Genomic DNA, 18,855 nt, shown 5'->3' with positions numbered 1-18,855 from the left:
ATCTGGCAAATTCGACTTTTTAAGGCATTCTTCTCCTCATTGCCTTTTTGAGCCTCCTTTGCCATTTGAGTCAGTCTGTTGACTCTCATTTCATAATTTTCTTGCATTGTTCTCATTTCTCTTCCCAATTTTTCCTCCACTTCTCTTATCTGCTTCTTAAGGTCCTCTATGGCCTGTAACCAGCTTGTATTTTCCTTTGAAGCTTTTGGTGCAGGAGTTCTGACTTCACTGTTTTCCTCCTGTTCCATGTCTTGCTCCTTCTTGTCCCCAAAATAGGAGTGTAACGTTGGAATCTTCTGTCTGCTTTGTTTCCTTTGCCTGCTCATTTTGCCACTCAATTATTTGACTTTTGGGCTTTTTGCCACAGTAGGACTCTGCCATCAGACAGGGGAGTTTTCATCCCAAACGCTGGGGTTTTCTCAGCTGCCGGAGGTACCGTGTTTCCCCGATAATAAGACAGTCTTATTAATTTTTTTGGACAGAAAAACACCAGAGGGCTTATTAATAAACAGGTAAATGTGAACAAAAAAATGTACCTTTATTCAGTAAGCAAATCACTGGGGAAGAACAGGATGACACGCTCACTGCTGCAGCTCTGATTGGATGCAGCTCAGAGCGCCTCGTGTGTTTCACGGGGCGGGGGGGACGGTGCATACAGAGGGTACTGTAATGTAGTGTGTAGCGCAGGGGATCACCTTCACTACAGTAGCAATCTCAATAGGGCTTATTTTAGAGGAATCTTACACAGTAAGGGGAGGGCTTATTTTCGGGATAGGTCTTATTATCGAGGAAACATGGTATTAGATGGGTGCCCTCTCTGAGGTATCTACATGCTCTGGCAAGCTGGACACACACCCCAGGACCTCCACCCTAGACTGCAATCCAGATCCAAGCAGGTTAAAGCAAGAGCGATGACCCCTCAGACTGGTGCTTGGTCCCCCTACACTCTGCAGGCCAGGAGCTGAAGCCGCCACGTGGCACTGGCAGGCTGTGCTGGCGTCTCAGCGGTTTCTCGCTCAGGGGGTAAAAGCCACGCACTCCCACTTACTGGTCCCAAAGTCCAGACTGCACTGGCCTCTCACCTTGTCCTTCGGATGTATGTGTTGATAAATCTGGAAACGGCCACGGCTGCTGCTGATCTGGAGTCCCTCTGGCCAGCGGCTGGTCAGGCCCGCCCTGGGGCTAAAGCCTCGATGTGGTGCTGGGCTCGGCTCCCAGGGCATTGCGCTGGCCGATGGGCTTTTCTCAGCGGGAGGTTAGCTTCTCTGTGTCATTTTGTGGGTTCTGCAGCTCCAAAGTTTGTTTAGAGTCCCCTTTTTACATGGATTGGGGAGGGTGGAAGCCGGAGCCTCGGGAGGGTCGTGCTTCTACTCCGCCATCTTGGCTCCGCCCCCTCGGAAGATGACATTTTAAATGACTTTTTAAACTTTAATTTTTGTATACAATTAGTATTTATGGCACTATTTAGACAAGAACAGGGGTTGACAAACTACTGCCTCAGAGCCAAATCTGGTCTGCAGCCTGTTTCTTTAGAGCCAGCTAGCTAAAAATGATTTTTTTCACTTTTAAATACAACAAAACTTTGTCTAAACATGTAAAAATCATTCTTACCTCTCAAGCTGTACAAAAACAGGCAGGTGGTCAGATTTGGCCTACAGTTTGCAACCACTGGACTAGGGTTTCAAATAAGCAGCAGACCTAGCTAAAGTAGGCTGTGTCTACGCATGGCTTGCTAGAGTGCATCTAATTGGGATTTCAAGGTAATTATATAAAAGGACTAATGTTACTGTCATCTGTGACTATAAATTTTTATACACATGTATGAGAACACACTCACACACACACTTTTCTCCCCTACCTTGGAATCAGAGGCAGTTTTAACAGAACACCTCCAGAAACCTTCCAGAAATACTAATAGTTCTCTCTCCACCAATATTGTGCTTCCTTGGGTTGCACCCTCTGGTGTACACCTTTTTTACCAGTTATCCTTTCCCTTTGACTTATCAAGAGGAGCTAATGCTAAAGGCAGAAGATAATGAAATAAAAAGTGACATTGAGGCTGATTTCCTGTGTCCCCAGGGAGAATTTTCAAGCTTGAAGAGAAAAGGAGGTTTTCTCTTGCTAGATTTTGACCCAAAGATGACTTCTCTTAGCTCCAAAACAAATTCTTAATCCGAGAGTCCTCAATCTTATATGCATTTGACTCACAGAAATGCATGCATTCTTTTGAACAAACCTGCAGGTTAGAAAAGTTAACCTAAATAATTGATTACTTAATAATCATTTCTCTCAATATGAATCTACCACTTGTTCTAATGTGCTCACAATTTTTCTTGAGCACTTTTTAACCAGAATGTAATATATCCTTTTTCACTAGAAACCAGTGTTCCAGATAGCACATATTTATACACATTGAAAGTACATGCTTGAGATGAGACACTTTAGGTGTTGACTGGTGTATATACCCTCAGATTCAGTTCAGAGATTGGTTGGTTTTGCAGAACAGCTTTCTGCCCCACCCCCTTTCATCCCCTGCAACTATCTGTCCTATTTATCTTCTGCCCTTTGTAGCTAAACTCCTTGAAAATACTGTCTACAATAAGTATCCCCACTTATTCTCCTCTTACTCTCTTCCAAACTTATCATCCACCAAAATTTCTCTCCTCAAAGTTACTAATGATCTCTTAATTGCCAAATCCAGTGGCCTTTGCCCAATCCTCATTCTTCTTGACCTCTCTGCAGCTTTTGAGGCTATTGATCACTTTTTCCTCTAGGTTTTCAGGGCCCCACTCTTTCCTTCTCCTGGTTCTCCTCTTACCTATCTGACCATTCCTTCTTAGTATCATTTGTTAGATCCCCATGCAGGTCATGCCCTCTAGTCATAGGCATACCTCAGGAGTCTGTCCTGGGCTCTCTTCACTCTCTTCACTCTCTGCTTGGTGATCTCATCAGCCTCCTTGGAGTTAATTTCCATCTCTATGCTGATGATTCTCAGTTCTCCCTATCCTATACTAGTCTGGTAACCTCCAGTGTAACATCTCAAACTGGATGTCTGGTAGACATCTTAAAACTCAACATAACCAAAACAGAGCTCATCTTTCCTCCTAAACACTCCCCATATTTCCCCACCTTCTCTATTACTGTTGAGGGCAACGCTGTCCTCCCAGTCCCTCAGGCTCATGCTAGAGGAGTCATACCTGACTCTTCTCTCTCATCCCCCATATCCAGTTTATTGCCAAAGCCTGTCAATTTCACCTTTGCAACCCCTCCCCCTTCTGTGCTCAGACACTGCTACCACTCGGGTGCAGGCTCTTTTATCATCTAACACAGGGACTATTGCAATAGCCTGCTGGTGGGTCTGTTTGCCTCAAGGCTCTCCCCATTCCAGTCTACCTTCCATTCAGCCACTAGAGTGATTTTCCTAGAGTGCAAATCAGATCATGTCACCCTTCCCCCCACTCTCTATCAGTAAGCTCCAGTGCTTCCCTATTGCCTGTAAGATCAAATACGAAAATGCTCTATTTGGCATTGAAAGCCCTTCATGACCCCAGTCCCTCCTACCTTTTCCATCTTCTTACACCGTATACCCTGCCATATACCTTTCAATCCACTGACACTGGCCTCTTAGCTGTTCTGTGTACAAAACCTTCCATCTCTTGACTCTGGATATTTCTCTGGCTACTGTCTACCATCCCCAGAAGACTCTCCCTCCTCAACTCGGCCTATTGACTTCCTGGGCTTCCTTTAAATCCTAACTAAAATCTCATCTTTTACAGAAAGCCTTCCCCAACACCTCTTAATTCTAATGCCTTCCTCTGTTAATTATTTCCTATTCATCCTGTGTATAGGTTGTTTTGTATATATTTATTTGCATGTTGTGTTTCATTAGATTGTAGGTTTCTTGAGCGTAGGGACTGTCTTTTGCCTCTTTTTGTATCTTTAGTGCTTAGCACAGTGACTAGCACATAATAGACAATAAATACTTTTGATTGGTTCATTTTATATTCTTTGTTACAAGGGATAAACCATGGGGGGGTGGGGCGCAGAGGGAAGAAGGGAATATAAAATAATGGTGATATACAGTCAAAAGTGGTAAATAAAATTTTATGTATAAAATAAATTTAAATAATGTTTCATAAAAGTAACTATTATTTCCAACCAGCATTTATTCAGCATTGAGATTATTAGAGTAAGAATAAGATCAAATGTTTCATCATGATACCTAAAAGACAGAAATTAATATTAATCCTTATACTTCAGTAGTTTGGTTGGTACTTTCTACCTCTGCAGGTTATAATTCATCCCAAGCTATATGTTGTATTCTTGGCTTTTCATAAATTCATTGTGGATACATCAGCTGTATTGGAAACCCAGTTGACACCCAGTCTTTTAGTATGAGGATGCTCCTTTTAACATCAAAAAATTTGAGGAATCTCCACATAATGATTAACTTGATAACTATTAGCATCTGGTAATTGAAAATATATAATGAAAAGCTATTATGAATTCAGTAACTTTTAGCTGGTTTATATTTTATAATCACAATAGCATCTACATATATTTGAAAACTAACATTTATAGATGAAAGGCAATGTGGCACAGTGGATAAAGAGTCAGCCATAGTGTAAGGAAGACCTGGTTCAAGCCTGCCTCTAACTCATGGTGACTCTTTGACCCTCAGCCACTCATTTAATTTTTTTAGTGCACTGGGCAGCAGTCTTACAATTGATTTGTAGTGAGAGCTCCTGGGGGACCACGTGACCATTCAGAGGGTAATCACTCTTGCTTTGACCTTCCTGGATCTGGATTTCGGTCTTGGGTGGTAGTCCTGCGGTGTGTGGCCAGTGAGCCAGAGCTTGTGGTGGCTGTAGAGAGTGTGCCCGACTAATAGCTCTGGCAGCTGCAAAAACTCCAACAATTTGGGACAAAGCTCTCCCCATTCTGTAAGAATAGTTCTACCATGACAAAGAGCTCAAAAGTCAAGTAATTGGCAAGATGAGGAAGCGCTATCAGACCATACAATCCTTTTTTGGGGACAAAAAGGATCAAAGCATGGAACTAGAGGAGGACAATGAAGCCAGAACGCCTGCATCAAAAGCTTTCAAGAAAAATATAAATTGGTTACAGGCCATGGAGGAGCTCAGAAAGGATTTTGAAAATCAGTAAGAGAAGTGGAGGAAGAACTGGGAAGATAAATAATGATGCAAGAAAATCATGAAAAGGGAGTCAACAGCCTGCTAAAGGAGACCCAAAAAAATTCTGAAGAAAAAAACACCATAAAAAATAGACTAACTCAAATGGCAAAAGAGGTCCAAAAAGCAAATGAGGAAAAGAATGCCTTAAAAGCTGAATTTGTCAAATGGAAAAGGAATTTGAAAAACTCACTGAAGAGAATAATTACTTCAAAATTATATTGGAGCAACTGGAAGCTAATGACATGAGAAATCAAGATAATATAAAACAGATCCAAAAAAAAATGAAAAAATAGAAGGCAGTGTGAAATAACTCATTGGAAAAACCACTGAACTGGAAAATAGATCCAGGAGAGATAATTTAAAAATTATTGGACTACCTTGAAAGCCATGACCAAAAAAAATAACCTAGAAACCATCCTTCAAGAAATTCTCAAGGAAAATTGCCCTGATATTCTAGAACCAGAGGGAAAAATAGAAACTGAAAGAATTCACCCATCACCTCTTGAAAAAGATCCCAAAAAGAAAACTCCTAGGAATATCATAGCCAAATTCCAGAGTTCCCAGGTCAAGGAGAAAATATTACAAGCAGCCAGAAAGGAACAGTTTTACTATTGTGGAAACACAATCAAGATAACATAAGATCAGGGGGCGGCTAGGTGGTGCAGTGAATAGAGCACCAGCCCTAGAGTCAGGAGGACCTGAGTTCAAATCTGCCCTCAGACACTTTACATTTACTAGCCATGTGACCTTGGGCAAGTCACCTAATCCCAATTGCCCTGCCTTCCCCCCTTAAAAAAAGCAAAAAAAAAAAATGATAACATAAGATCGAGCATCTTCTACATTAAGGGATCAAAGGTCTTGGAATATGATATTTCAGAGGTCAAAGGAGCTAGAATTAAAACCGAGTATCACCTACCCAGCAAAACTGAGTGGAATGCTACAGGGGAAAATATGGTCATTCAATGAAATAGAGGACTTTAAGGCATTCTTAATGAAAAAACCAGAGCTGAACAGAAAATTTGACTTTAAATTGCAAGGAGTCGGAGAAGCATGAGAAGGTAAACAGGAAAAAGAAATCATAAGGAACTTACTAAAGTTAAACTATTCACATTCCTACATGGAAAAATGATAATTGTAACTCATGAGACTTTTCTCAATATGAGGATTGTTAAAGGTAATATATACATATATATATACATACATATATATGTATGTATAGGAGGGCATATGTGTGTATCAGTATGTATGTGAGTGTATGCATATGTGTGTACATGTATACATAGACAAAGGGCACAGCATGGGTTGAATGTGAAGGGATTATATCTTAAAAATAAAGAGGTGAGAGGAATATATTGGGAGAAGGAGAAAGCGAGAGATAGATTAGGGTAAATTATCTCATATAAAAGATGCAAGAGAACACTTACAATGGAGGGGAAGAGCAGGAAGGTGAAAAGGAATGGGTCAGCCTTACTCTCATTGAATTTGGCTTAAGGAGGGAATAACATACATGTTCAATTGGGTATCTTACCCTGCAGGAAAGCAGGGGGGAAGGGGTTATTAGGGGGGGATGATAGAAGGGAGGGCAGATTGGGAGTGAGGGTAGTTAGAAACAAACACTTTTGAAAAGGCACGGTGTCAAAGGAGAAAATAGAATAAGAGGGGGGCAGGATATGATGGAGGAAAATATAGTTAGTTTTCCACAGTATAACTACTATGGAAATGTTTTACATAACTACACATGTACAACCTGTGTTGAATTGCTTGTCTTCCCAGTGGCAGTGGGTGGTGAGGAGGGAAGAAGTGAAAGACTCTGGAACTCAAAGTTTAAAAAAAAAAACATGTAGGGGGTGGCTAGGTGGCGCAGTGAATAAAGCACTGGTACTGGAATCAGGAGGACCTGAGTTCAAATCTGGCCTCAGACACTTAACACAAAAAACTAGCCATGTGACCTTGGGCAAGTCACTTAACCCCAATTGCCCCTCAAAAAAACAAACAAACGTTAATGTATGTTATGTGGAACTGGGAAATAAGATATACAGGCACTGGGGTATAGAAATCTATCTTGCCCTACTAGAACGTTGGGGGGATGGGAGAGGATACAAGAGAGAACAGATTGGGGGAAGGGGTATTCAATATGCTCACTATTTTGGGGTGGGGAAGGGGAGAGATGGGGGAAAAATTTTTAACTCAAAATCTTGCGGAAATGAATGTTGAAAACTAAAAATAAATAAATAAATTGGAAGAAAAAGAATTTGATCCCACCCACAAAGAGTATTTATTGCCACCATTACCACCCCACACTTGTTGCACTTTAAATGCATTCAAGAGTTAAATTCCTGTAGTCAGGAATTGAAGTCATTTTACCTAAAATATGAAAGAATCAGATCAAATTTATAAAAAAGCTACCAGGAAAACATTTAGTGTTCTGTTCTGCTATCAAATATATTCACCATCCATCCATCCATCACCTATCACCCAATTAACCAAAATCTGACACAGAACATCAGTTTTCAGACCCTACAGAATTCCATAAGTGTTACTTATCAGAACTTACAATGTATGTAGAAGTGCATGATACTCCTTTATTGTGGGGGTGGGTAGTCAATTCAGTGTTTTAGCAAAACTTAGAAGAGGTCCTATGTTCAGTATGTTAGGACATTATGAAAGCTCCTTTAACACTGAATGTTTAACAGCTCTTCTATGGGTTTCTTTGTCATGTTTCATGTAATTGTCAGGCATTAAAAGACTTGTAGGAAAAAAAAATTGATTTGTAGTGCAGGAGAGGGAGTTCCCTAATTGAGAGTTTCCTATACCAATAAAGTTACAGGTTCAGTCCTCATTTACATAGATGAACATCACCACCCAGATAATTTATATTCAATTTATGGAAGTTTTGTTTTGCCTATTTATTACATTGTTACTTAATGATCTATCTCCCTTATAGTGATTCTTACTCTTTCCCTACCTGACCCCTCCCCCCAGGCCATATATGTACCCTATAAATTGGGAACCATTTTTCTAGGTATTTTAATATTTCATAGATGCCAGGGTATAAAGCCAAGCACAAGCAGCTCTCCAGAGGACTACTGCTATGAATAGCTCTACGGTTCTGATCACATGGTATAGTGAATTCTCTATTTAGCAATAAACTATGGCAAAACATTCACAGCAATATAACATACTACTAAAGTGACCACATATTCTTAAACAAAAGATATCATTCAGTAAGTCCTTAACTCAGTCATCTTTAAGGGGCAATCATCCTTAAGGGATCCAAAGTACAAATGTCTCCCACCCCTAGGTGGAATTGTCTTAATCTCATCATTCAGAATGTCTTTTATCTTGATTGGAGACTAGCTTCAGATCAGCCTTAATCATCCTAAGGGGTACAAAGTTCTCCCATCCCTAGGTCACAGTAAATCATGATTTTTCAGTCAGCACTAAGTACCCAAGGAAAGGTCCTTTCATCTTGGCTCAAGACTGACTCCCAAACTCCATGGTTCCTCTTCCATGCTCTTAGCTCTTGCCTGAATTCACCCAACTATCATCTGGATTCACAGGTAGGCAACTCTCAGCTCCTGTTCCAGTTTGAAATTCCCAGTGACAAGTCCACCTCAAGCCCTTTGAAGTTTCTGTTTCTGGGAAGAGAAAACTTAACAGAGCCACAACAAAATTCATACACATTGCTGGCACCATCAGCAGTTCACTTTCTGCCTCTGAAATCAACACAGACCCACAAACAGGGTCTGAGAAATCAGTAAAGTCCCAGGACCTCTGAAAACATCAGTAAAACCCTCCTCCAGGACTTCTATAAATAAACAACAAGAAAGTCCTTTTTCAGGGCTTCTGAACCAGCAGCAAGGTCCCAGGGCTTCTGTAACAACAGCAGCATCCTCTATCAGCAGACAGGTCTGACAATGTAACATCAACACAAGCAGATAAAAGTGCGGACACCACAGCCATCCTTCCTGGTTCTGCTCAGTCCCAGCTGTGCTTCAAAGCTTTTTTATATGTGTTATCAGCTCCTCCCTGTTCTGCCCACCTCTAATGTCCTTCCTGTTCCAGTCTTTGGCAAGTCTCTCCCACTGTGGGCTTCACAGGTAGTCTTTTCTAACAAAGACTTGATATAATCACAGGTGAGGCTCAAAGGCACTTGAAGAGCTGAAACAAGGTTCTAAATACTTGAATAACTGAAACAAGGAGCTAAATACTCCTTTGCTTGCCATTCTACCAGGCAACACTTGAACTATTCTAAGTTTTGTTTTTAATTATCAGACACTTTTTTCCCATACTACTCTTTGCAATCTTTGTCACAAATAAACATAGGCAAAACGAATGTCCATATTGGCCATGTCTAAAATTGTATATCTGATTATGTATCTTAGTCCATTGCCTCCCTGTCAGGAGGTAGCCAGTGAATCATGGTGGATCAGTGTTTTCAAGGTTTCCAAAATTGTGTGGGGCCATCCTTCCATTGTCTGTTATTCTCTCTGTGTGACCAAGCCACACTTCCTTTTCTAGTTATATGTGTACTTGTCATTGGTTCCTTATAAATATACAGAGGTAATAAGAAAGGTATGTGTGAGTCATTATCGTTTTCTTTTCTAGTTACCAAATTTTGAAGTCAGTCAGGATGATGATTTCCCACATATGGACAGAGATCCAACAACTCCATCTTCAGTTATTTATCCCTTGGCAAAAACCCCCCAGTGTCAGCATGTCAGCCCTGGTATGCTGGAAGCTGTGAACAGGTAATAGATGTTTGTATAGGGGATAAATAGTATATCTTTTAAAACTTTCAAAGAAAAATAAAATAGAACAAACAAAATTCCTTTTTATTCCATAGATAATTTAAGTAATTTAATTCCATAGACAATGTCTGTCTCTAACATTTGGCCTAATCACTATAGAGTACTTTTTTTGTTGTTGTAATACCAGTGTTTCTTTAACCAATTTTGCTTCCCTAGGTATCTATGTTACTTGCTTAGGTATATTTTCTAGTCATGGTGGAAAGTAAATTTCTTTTTTTTTTTTTTTTTTGCTTTTTGGAGGACAATTGGGGGTAAATGACTTGCCCAAGGTCACATGCTAGTTTTGTGTTAAGTGTCTGAGGCCGGATTTGAACTCAGGTCCTCCTGACTCCAGGGTTGGTGCTCTATTCACTGCCACCTAGCTGCCCCTGAAAGTAAATTTTTTAAAATGTCAAGACCTGCAGTCATCAGAGTTGTCTTCCTTAACAGATTACTGTTTTTTAGTGTACTTTGTGAAATCAGTATCTAAAATCGAACATAATATTCTTTTTTTTTTTTTAATAAACCAGTTGGGGTTAAGTAACTTGCCCAAGGTTACGTGGTCAGTTATTTTGTGTGGTTAAGTATCTGAGGCCAGAACCGATCCTGGGTCCTCCCAACTCCGGGGCTGGCACTCTAACTCACTGTGCCACCTAGCTACCCCTGAACATAATATTCTAACTATTGACTGACCAGTGCAGAATAGAGTGGGACTATTGCATCCTTTGTTCTGGATGTTATGTTTTTATTAATAAGAGTCTAAGATTGCATTAAGTTTTTGGTAACTGTGTTATATTGGTAATTCAGAGCTTGCAGCCTATTAATGTCCTTAATATCTGGTGCAGTGTCTGGCATATACTATAAACTTGATAAAGGTTTATTGAATTTTTAGAACTTTTGAAACATTGTGATTTCCTAAAAGTTGCTTTTGCAAATCTACATGCAAGTTGGTGCTTTTAAAAGAATCTGAGTTAAACATTTAGTTTGTGGGCTTAAGAATACTTTGCTTTTATAAAAATAAAGAGAAAATTTTTTTCTAGACTGAACACAATTTAAAATTTATGTCAATTTAACAGTTTCTCTGTAACTAATTGGACCTCATGGATTATCTGTGTTCATGTGAAATGCTAATTTGTATTTTTGCAGGAAAGATTGTGATAAATATGTGTTTCAAATGCAAAAGGAGAATAAAAGTAATGGTGGTATGGTGTGGGCCAATGTCAAGAAGAAACTGGTAACATTTTTTATTCTTTTTTTTTTCTTTTTGGAGGGCAGTTGGGTTTAAGTGACTTGCCCAAGGTCACACAACTAGTTTTTGTGTCTGAGGCCAGATTTGAACTCATGTCCTCTTGACTCCAGGGTCAGTGGTCTATTCACTGCACCACCTAGTCACCCTCATTTTTTATTCTTATTAATATTAATCTAATTTCATTTATTCATTCATCCTATCTTATGTCCTATGGGATTCAGAGAGCCCAGCTTTATTGTGACCATGAGTGACACTCATGGCACAGTTAGTTTTGTAGCCAATTTGAGACTGGTTGAGCTTCTTTAGCATATCAAAAAAGAAAGCCATAATCATACTTTAAGATGCAGACAGAACTCAGATTTTTCTGAAATCCTTTTTTACCTTTTTTCTGTGAAAAATGAAAACTTTTGTTTTTTGATAAGGAAAAAATATGGATACTGTTCACTTAAGCTGAAAATCAGTGTCATGTATGATAGAGAAAACACTAAAATGGAAGTTAACTTAAGTCTGAGTCTTAGGCCTTGGCATTGCCATTGACTCTGTGTAACCTACAATCTACCACCAATTTGGCATATCACTTTCTGACCTTTTGCTTTCTCCTAAATAAAAGGGTTGGCCTCATTGATCTCAAAGGGCTTTTCAAGTTCTAAAACGTTGTGATTCTAGAATTATACAGACTACTTTTAGACTTTATTTTACCTAAAATGCCTTATAATTACTGAGAGTTTACACGTTAGACTCCATTTTCCCATCCCTTACAAATACTATTTTGTATTGGCAGAGACTTTGAAGAGCCAATCTCTGATGTAGTGCCCTGTACCAGCAACTTTTTAAATTTGTTTATTTACTCTTTATTCAAACCATCATTAAAATAATAAATTCAGTAAGTTCCTATTGAATGAAGTTAATGTGTCGTAGGTGAATTAACTCTTCTAAGGCACCAGTTAATTTAGTGTATTGGGCAGTTAATAATTTCAGAAAACTACTATGAGTACCAGTATAATCACCTTTATATTATTTGTCATAGAAAATTTAGGAATGTATACTAAATAATTAAGATGAAAACCAATTCCTAATGGAGGGAATTATTAAAAATAAAATTAAAAATTGAATAGGCTTCCTCAGGACATAGTAGGTTCCCCATTCACTAGTGGTCTTTATGCAAAAAATTCTTGGTTGGGTATGTGTTAGAGGGCATTCCTATTTGGGTATAAGTTGGGTTGGACGCCTCCGGTCCTATCCAATTCTGAGGTTTTGTGATTCTTTTTAGGTTGTATCTGATTTTACATCTCCACCATCTAGAAGAACTCAGTTAAACAAAGGTCAGTAACATTTCATACAGTGTTATACTAAAGAAGGACTAAATTAGCATTTAGTGCTCCCTTCCTAAGAAGTGAAGAAGTTTTAATAACCTTTAAAATAGATATGCTTAAAACAAATATACTTCATGACATCTTACCATGCTTATGAGATGGTCTTGTGAAGAGTGTCAAGCATGCCAGAGCTCAGAATAAGTTCAAGATGATAGGAAAAGTTTTTGTCTTGTTTTGTTTTTTACATATATTGGGGAAAAATGTGAGGATCAAAACAAAGGGATAGGACCACTGCTCAGGATTGATGGAATGAATAATGATAATGAATGAAAGTCACTTAACTTTTACTTTGCTACTATTTTCCTTGACAAGGAGAATGACCTTTAGACTGTAAAGGACAGAAAAAAAATGGATGACAGGGAGTTGATATTTAAAATAAGTAGGTACATAGTAAGAGAGTATTAAACTACCCTTGATGACTTGAAATCTTCAAACCCAGATGAATTATATCTCAAGATAGAGAAAAAACTTGAAAATGTGATTCTTGATTTAGTGAGCTTTGAAAGATGATGGAGAAGCAGGTACAACAGCATTTGAGAAGAGCAAAAGTCCTGGTTTTCAAAAAGGAAGAGAATGGAGGCTACAAACTGTAGATCAGTTAGTAAGTTTGGCTTGGATTCCTGGCAAAATTTTAGACTGCATTATTAAAGGAATGATTCTTGCCTAGGAAAGGATGATCACCAAAAGCTTGCATAATTGAACCTTATTGGGGTTTTTTGAGAATTATTACTAGTCTCTGGGTTATCAAGGGAATCTTGTAGTTTACCTAGATTTCTGCAAAGCATTTGGCAGTCTCTCATACTATTCTTGTGGAAAAGATGGTGAGAGAAATGTGGACTACATGGTAAAATAGTAGTTGTCCTTTATTCTTAAAGATAACCAGTGACATCACCATGTTAAGAGTCAAGTTACAGTGCATCCGACTGTGGCAGGTCAGACCAATATGAGCTCAGAATGCTCTACCACAGGTCAGGCACAAATAGTCCATGTGAACATTTGGGGTAGATTCTCTAAATTTGCATATCTCACATTTCTTTTGAGCTGCTTCAGTTCTGCTTTGCTCATAGAGCACAGCTCCTTCTCTGATGTGGGCATACCATGCTGAGTGGTCCTGTGCCAGTGTCTCCTGTGTCACACAGTCGGTTCTGAAGTTTTTAAGAGAGACCTTGTTGTATTGCCATATTTATTTAAGATATTTCCATTTATTGCATTTCATTCATTCACATAAAATATGTTCATCTCTTTTCTTAAAACTCTTCTGATTACAGGAATTAAATCTGATATTGGAAAACTCTTCAGCCATACAACAAAATTGAATTTTGATGAAGAAGAACAAGATACTTATTTCTCCAACTCTGATTCTGCAGAGTAAAAATCAGAACACATGAATTCTAGAGTTTATTTAACACCATAACACACACTTGTATATAAAGTACAATGCATTTGTATTAATTTGAAATGCAAATATTTTCTTTGTGAGATTGTTTTACATAAATGTTTATTTTTTTACTTTTCTGTTTAGTATACAAATTAAGCATTTCTTTTTACCTTCCTTACTAGTTTTTAAAGACATGCACATCTTAACTAAAAATGTAAAAAAGGTTTTTTTCTTTGTAAATACTTTTTGTAAGTGATTGTTTATCTGATGTTAAAAATATATATGTATATATAGTTGACAAATCTTCTGCAACATTGGTCTGTTTACTCTATGAATGAGATGTTTCAAATAGGTATTAGGAAAAACCACACCCTTTGACCCTGAGAAATTCTCACCAAATGTTGTACACTGATTTTGTTTGTTTGTTTTATTTGTTTCATAGAAGCCTTGTAATGCCAAACATACCCATGTGGGTATGTATAACTTTCATAGAATGTTGGATCTAGTTTTTTCTAACATTGGAAGTTCTACCTGCTTTTTGCCTTTCTGGGATACAACTTACTTTTACACCTCTTTTTTTTTTTTCAACTTTATGCTGAACTTGAGTGAAGATTTCATACAATCCAAGATAGACAGTAGTTACTAGTTTGATACTCGGGCCCCAAAATAATAGCTTTTGTTGCACTCTTTAATACTTGTATATTTGGCTGTGAAGGTGTAGCGGCAAGCACCCCAAGCGCGTCCTCAGGGTTTGCTGCCCATACAGGTTCTTGGATCTGCTTTGATAAAGGAAAGCAACTCAAAATGGGTTAACAAGCTTACTTTAATCAGTCAGACATATATCGTTTACCTTGTTCAGGGGAAAAAGGTCAGCACCCCGAACTTCAAAATATACAGACAGAATTATCAAGACATTAACAGATCAAGTAGACAGCTTTCCAAACTGTCCAACCATTACATCCATACCCAGTCAACATCTGGGTTTCCACATCTGGGTTTTTCAAAGCCGGGGGACTTTCAAGAACGGCTTCCCAAAATTCAGATCAAATCACAGAACACTTCTCAAAGTGAGTCCCAAAACAAAGCTACACATCAGGGCTTATATAGCCTTCTCCTGGCTCAGAAAATGTAACAGCCAGGGGCGGCCAGGTGGCTCAGCGAGTAAGAGCACCGGCTCCAGTGTTGGGGCAACCTGGAGATCGAATCCCGGGCTCGGACACTCAGCACCACACCCAGAAATAACTGGCCTTGTAACCTTGAGCAAGTTACTTAACCCCGATTGCTTAATAAAAAAAAAAAATGTAACAGCCTTATTGACTCACTGGCCAATCAAGAAGTATTTACTGAAAAACAAGCCTCCCACCCAAGGCTTCAGGTGCACTTTAGCCTAGGGGCAGGGAAGATCTTCCAAATTTGCATTTCCAGTACAGAAGGTGAGTCCCAATGGTAGATGACTAGAAAACATTATAAAAAAGGCTTTAGGCAAATTCAGTTAGAATATTACCTGTCACATTCCAGGTTTAAGTTTGGGCTATGGTCTTCTAGTATGTGAACTCATTTCAAATCCCAGTGAGTGTTTTTCCTTCTACTAATGACAGTCTCAAACTAGCTCTTTTGAAACAAGAATTTTTTCATTCTCTTGTTTTAGAAGTTGGCATGGAGACCATCATCTGCAGTTACAGTCTATATTCACCTGCATCTAGTCCACAACCAGCTTAGCTCTAAAATAAAGCTCTGATGTTTTTGTATTTGTCAGTGTAATTTTGACCTGGCCATTGAGTGGCAGTAGGCTTGATAATTTGGAGTTGAGTTAGGAAGTATGTGATGGTCCAATAGTTACCCTCTCCTATGCGGTTTCACACCCCAACCGAAAAATCTCCCTTGGCTTTAGGAGAAAAAGCAAAAACCTTTTCCTTCCAAGTTCCTCCTCTCCATCGTCTTCAAGAAAGGATTTAGTGAGTAGTAAGGTTGTGGGATTTATAGAAGCTCCATAAGGGGAAGAGTAAGATAGACATGTGATAACTATCCTGTAATGGATGATGGGATTACCCACAAATTAAGATACTGAATGAAATCTGGATAGATCTCAAATTGAAAAATAAAAGGACTATGCTGAATCAAAATTTTATAGAAAATTCTTAAAGGGAGCTTCCAGATAAGTGGCCAGACTTCACAAGACACTCTTGGAGACGTGGGAACAAATCTGACTAGCCCAAGACCACACTACCAAATTAGTGGAAGATTTGGAATCCAGGACTTGTCATTCTTAATCCAGACTGCTTTTCAGTGTACCATGCTACCTCCCAAAATTAACTATGGTTTTAATAAGGTGAGTTGAATAAATTTGGGAATTGTAAAATATTTTTGATGCTGAATTAGTGTTGTTAGGATCTAAAGGAATGATTTGAAAGAGGAAATTCACCAAATTCTGTACATTAACAGCAGTTTCTAAATGAGTGATTTTGTAGTAATTTAGTCACCACCCTTGAAAGAGCAATCCTTGCACAGAATTTACCTAGCCTAATGTGCTTTCAAAGCAAGCTAGCATTGTGACCATCATAGCTGGGCCAGCCCATTGCAGACATATCAAGATAATAGTGAAGATTAGTCATTAGAACTAGAATTACAAGTTGCAACTTAATTGTAAACTTGCAATTCATGGTGTACCAATGCCTCCAAATGTATCCTCTAAAACCATGCTCTGCGATCGAGTTAAATGGGAAAGTATGTTCTAAGTTCCTTGGGATAACTACAGTCCCTTAAGATGAATACAAATGACTTGATTTTATACTGAATTTTAAAATAGTGCTTTAGGTTTTCCAACCAATGACCTAAAATTCCTCCTTCAATATGTAGCATATTATTTACTTTTTTTTCTGAATTCCTTACCAAACCACCTGAATTTTCGCTTATTTGCTTATCTGCAAACATTTTAATAAAACTGCCTTCCTGTATTTTATGAACCCTTTTCCTCCAGTTAACAAATGTGAACTGGCTTAACAGAAAATCTTTAATGAATAATTTTGGCAAGTGCTTAATAGCATGCACCATGCATAGCAGATAGCTGGCCTCAGAGCCAGGAAGATGTAGATCCAAGTCCCACCTGTGGAACATAGTGGCTCTGTGACCCTGGGGAAGCCAAGCTTTCAGTACTTTAGGCAACTCTCTTCTCTGCAGACAAGGTGCTGGCTTGCATTGGTAGAAGGAGTTTCCTCCCTCAGGGGGGTTCCCTATACCAGTGTAATCTCAACTCCATTCCCTGTCCTAGTTTTGATAATCTGTCATGCTATATGCTTAATGAGCTGAAGATATGGACTACACAAGAATAGTTACATGTACTTGGATAGAATTGACTGGACTCAAAAGAATCTTTTTTAATGAGTCAATGTCAACGTGGAGTGCAGTCTTTAATGGAAGGTCCCAGGGATCCCTCTATCCTTGGGCTTGTGCTGTTCAGCAGATGGCTTCTTTGTCATATTTTCAAATGACAAAATGCTGGAAAGAGTGGCTAACATTGGATGACATGATCAAAAACATTTCAACAGGCTAGAACAATGGGCCAGATCAAATAAGTTTAAAATTAATAAGGATAAATAGAAAGTTATGTACTTGGGTTAAAAAAAAATTACATACACAAAATCGGAACTGCAAGATCAATTTGAGTCAACAATAGTATGGCTTAACAGCCAAAAAAATATATAATGTCCTAAATATTTGTAAAGGTACTTAGTACAGTGCCTTGCCTATAGCAGGTGCTTAATAATGACATACACTCTGTTTCATGACCAGAGACCATGACCCTGATAAGAGAACTGGAAAACATGTCATGAAGATCAGTCAAAGGAAGTGGAGATGTTTAGCCTAGAGAAGAGACAAAGAAGACCAGGATCACTACCTTCAAATGTTTGGATGGCTGTCATGGGGAAGGTCAATTAGACATTCTTTTTTTTTTTTAAATTTTTTTTAAATTTATTTTTTTAATGCTTTATTAACTTCTGATTTACATCATTCGTTTCCGCCAGATTTTGAGTTACAAATTTTCTCCCCGTTTTTCCCTCGCCCATCCCCCCAAAACAGCAGTCCCACATGATATCCCCACCTCCAATCTGCTCTCTCCCATATTTTCTCCCATACCCGTTTCAACTTTTCCAGTGGATGTCTGTGCCTCAGTGCCTGTATATCTTTTTTTTTTCTTAATAACATGTAAGATGGTATTAATAATAGTATATATATATATACACACACATATATATATATATATTTGAATATTTGATTTTTAAGACTTTCAATTCCAGATTCATTCCCTTCCCCCCTGTCACCCACCCCCACTGGGGAGACAAGCAGTTCAGTATAGGTTGTACATGTGCGGCTAATGCAAAACAATAACATAGTAGATGTATTGTAAAAGACTGACTATATTTCCCTCCCTCCTATCCCATCTCCCACTTGTTCTATTCTCTATTTTATCCTGTCCCTTTTCACAAGTGGGTGCTTCCAACTTCCCTCCCCCCCAGCCTGCCCTCCCTTCCATCATCCCCCCTCACATCCCCTTCCCCCCTATTCTCCTGGAGGGTGAGATCCCCTATTTAGTGTGTATTTCCCTCCCTCAAGCCAGATTCAATAGGAATAAGGTTGACCCATTCCCTTTTGCCTTTCTATTCTTCCCCTCCATTGTAACCATTTTCCCTTGCCTCTTCTGTATGAGATAGTTTGCCCCACTCTGTCTCTCTCCATCTCCTCTCATTATATTCCTCTCACCTCTTAATTTCACCTTTTAAGTATCATCCCTTCCTGTTAAATTGGTCCCATGCCCTCTATCTATGTATACCTGTAAACGTATATACACACATTCACATATGTATTCATGTGC

The 18,855-nt window shown here is 38.7% G+C and overlaps 1 protein-coding gene across 1 annotated transcript; it reads left to right on the top strand.

The window, feature by feature from the left end:
- The first annotated feature begins 9,765 nt into the window (after positions 1 to 9,765).
- LOC138162770 (mis18-binding protein 1-like) lies at positions 9,766 to 15,733 on the top strand. Its single transcript, XM_069090191.1, has 4 exons — positions 9,766 to 9,946; positions 11,132 to 11,219; positions 12,505 to 12,556; positions 13,876 to 15,733. Exons 1-4 carry the CDS (start codon positions 9,846 to 9,848, stop codon positions 13,977 to 13,979), a joined length of 345 nt encoding a protein of 114 aa, XP_068946292.1. The 5' UTR covers positions 9,766 to 9,845; the 3' UTR covers positions 13,980 to 15,733.
- Positions 15,734 to 18,855: the final 3,122 nt, after the last annotated feature.

Source organism: Petaurus breviceps, unplaced genomic scaffold (assembly GCF_028583685.1).
Source record: "Petaurus breviceps papuanus isolate PSGF00001 unplaced genomic scaffold, PetGlider_PUasm1.0 120810, whole genome shotgun sequence".
Classification (NCBI taxonomy): Eukaryota; Metazoa; Chordata; class Mammalia; order Diprotodontia; family Petauridae; genus Petaurus; species Petaurus breviceps.
The sequence above is the reverse complement of the archived record's forward strand: the minus strand, read 5'-3'. Positions and strand labels throughout refer to the sequence as shown.

What these genes read in the sequence shown, in the direction of transcription:
- LOC138162770 (XM_069090191.1), top strand. Translation starts at nt 9,846, where the DNA reads ATGGACAGAGATCCAACAACTCCATCTTCAGTTATTTATCCCTTGGCA. An exon ending in CCAATGTCAAGAAGAAACTG is followed by an intron (nt 11,220 to 12,504) that starts GTAACATTTTTT and finishes GATTCTTTTTAG; the next exon opens with GTTGTATCTGATTTTACATC. An exon ending in AAGAACTCAGTTAAACAAAG is followed by an intron (nt 12,557 to 13,875) that starts GTCAGTAACATT and finishes TTCTGATTACAG; the next exon opens with GAATTAAATCTGATATTGGA.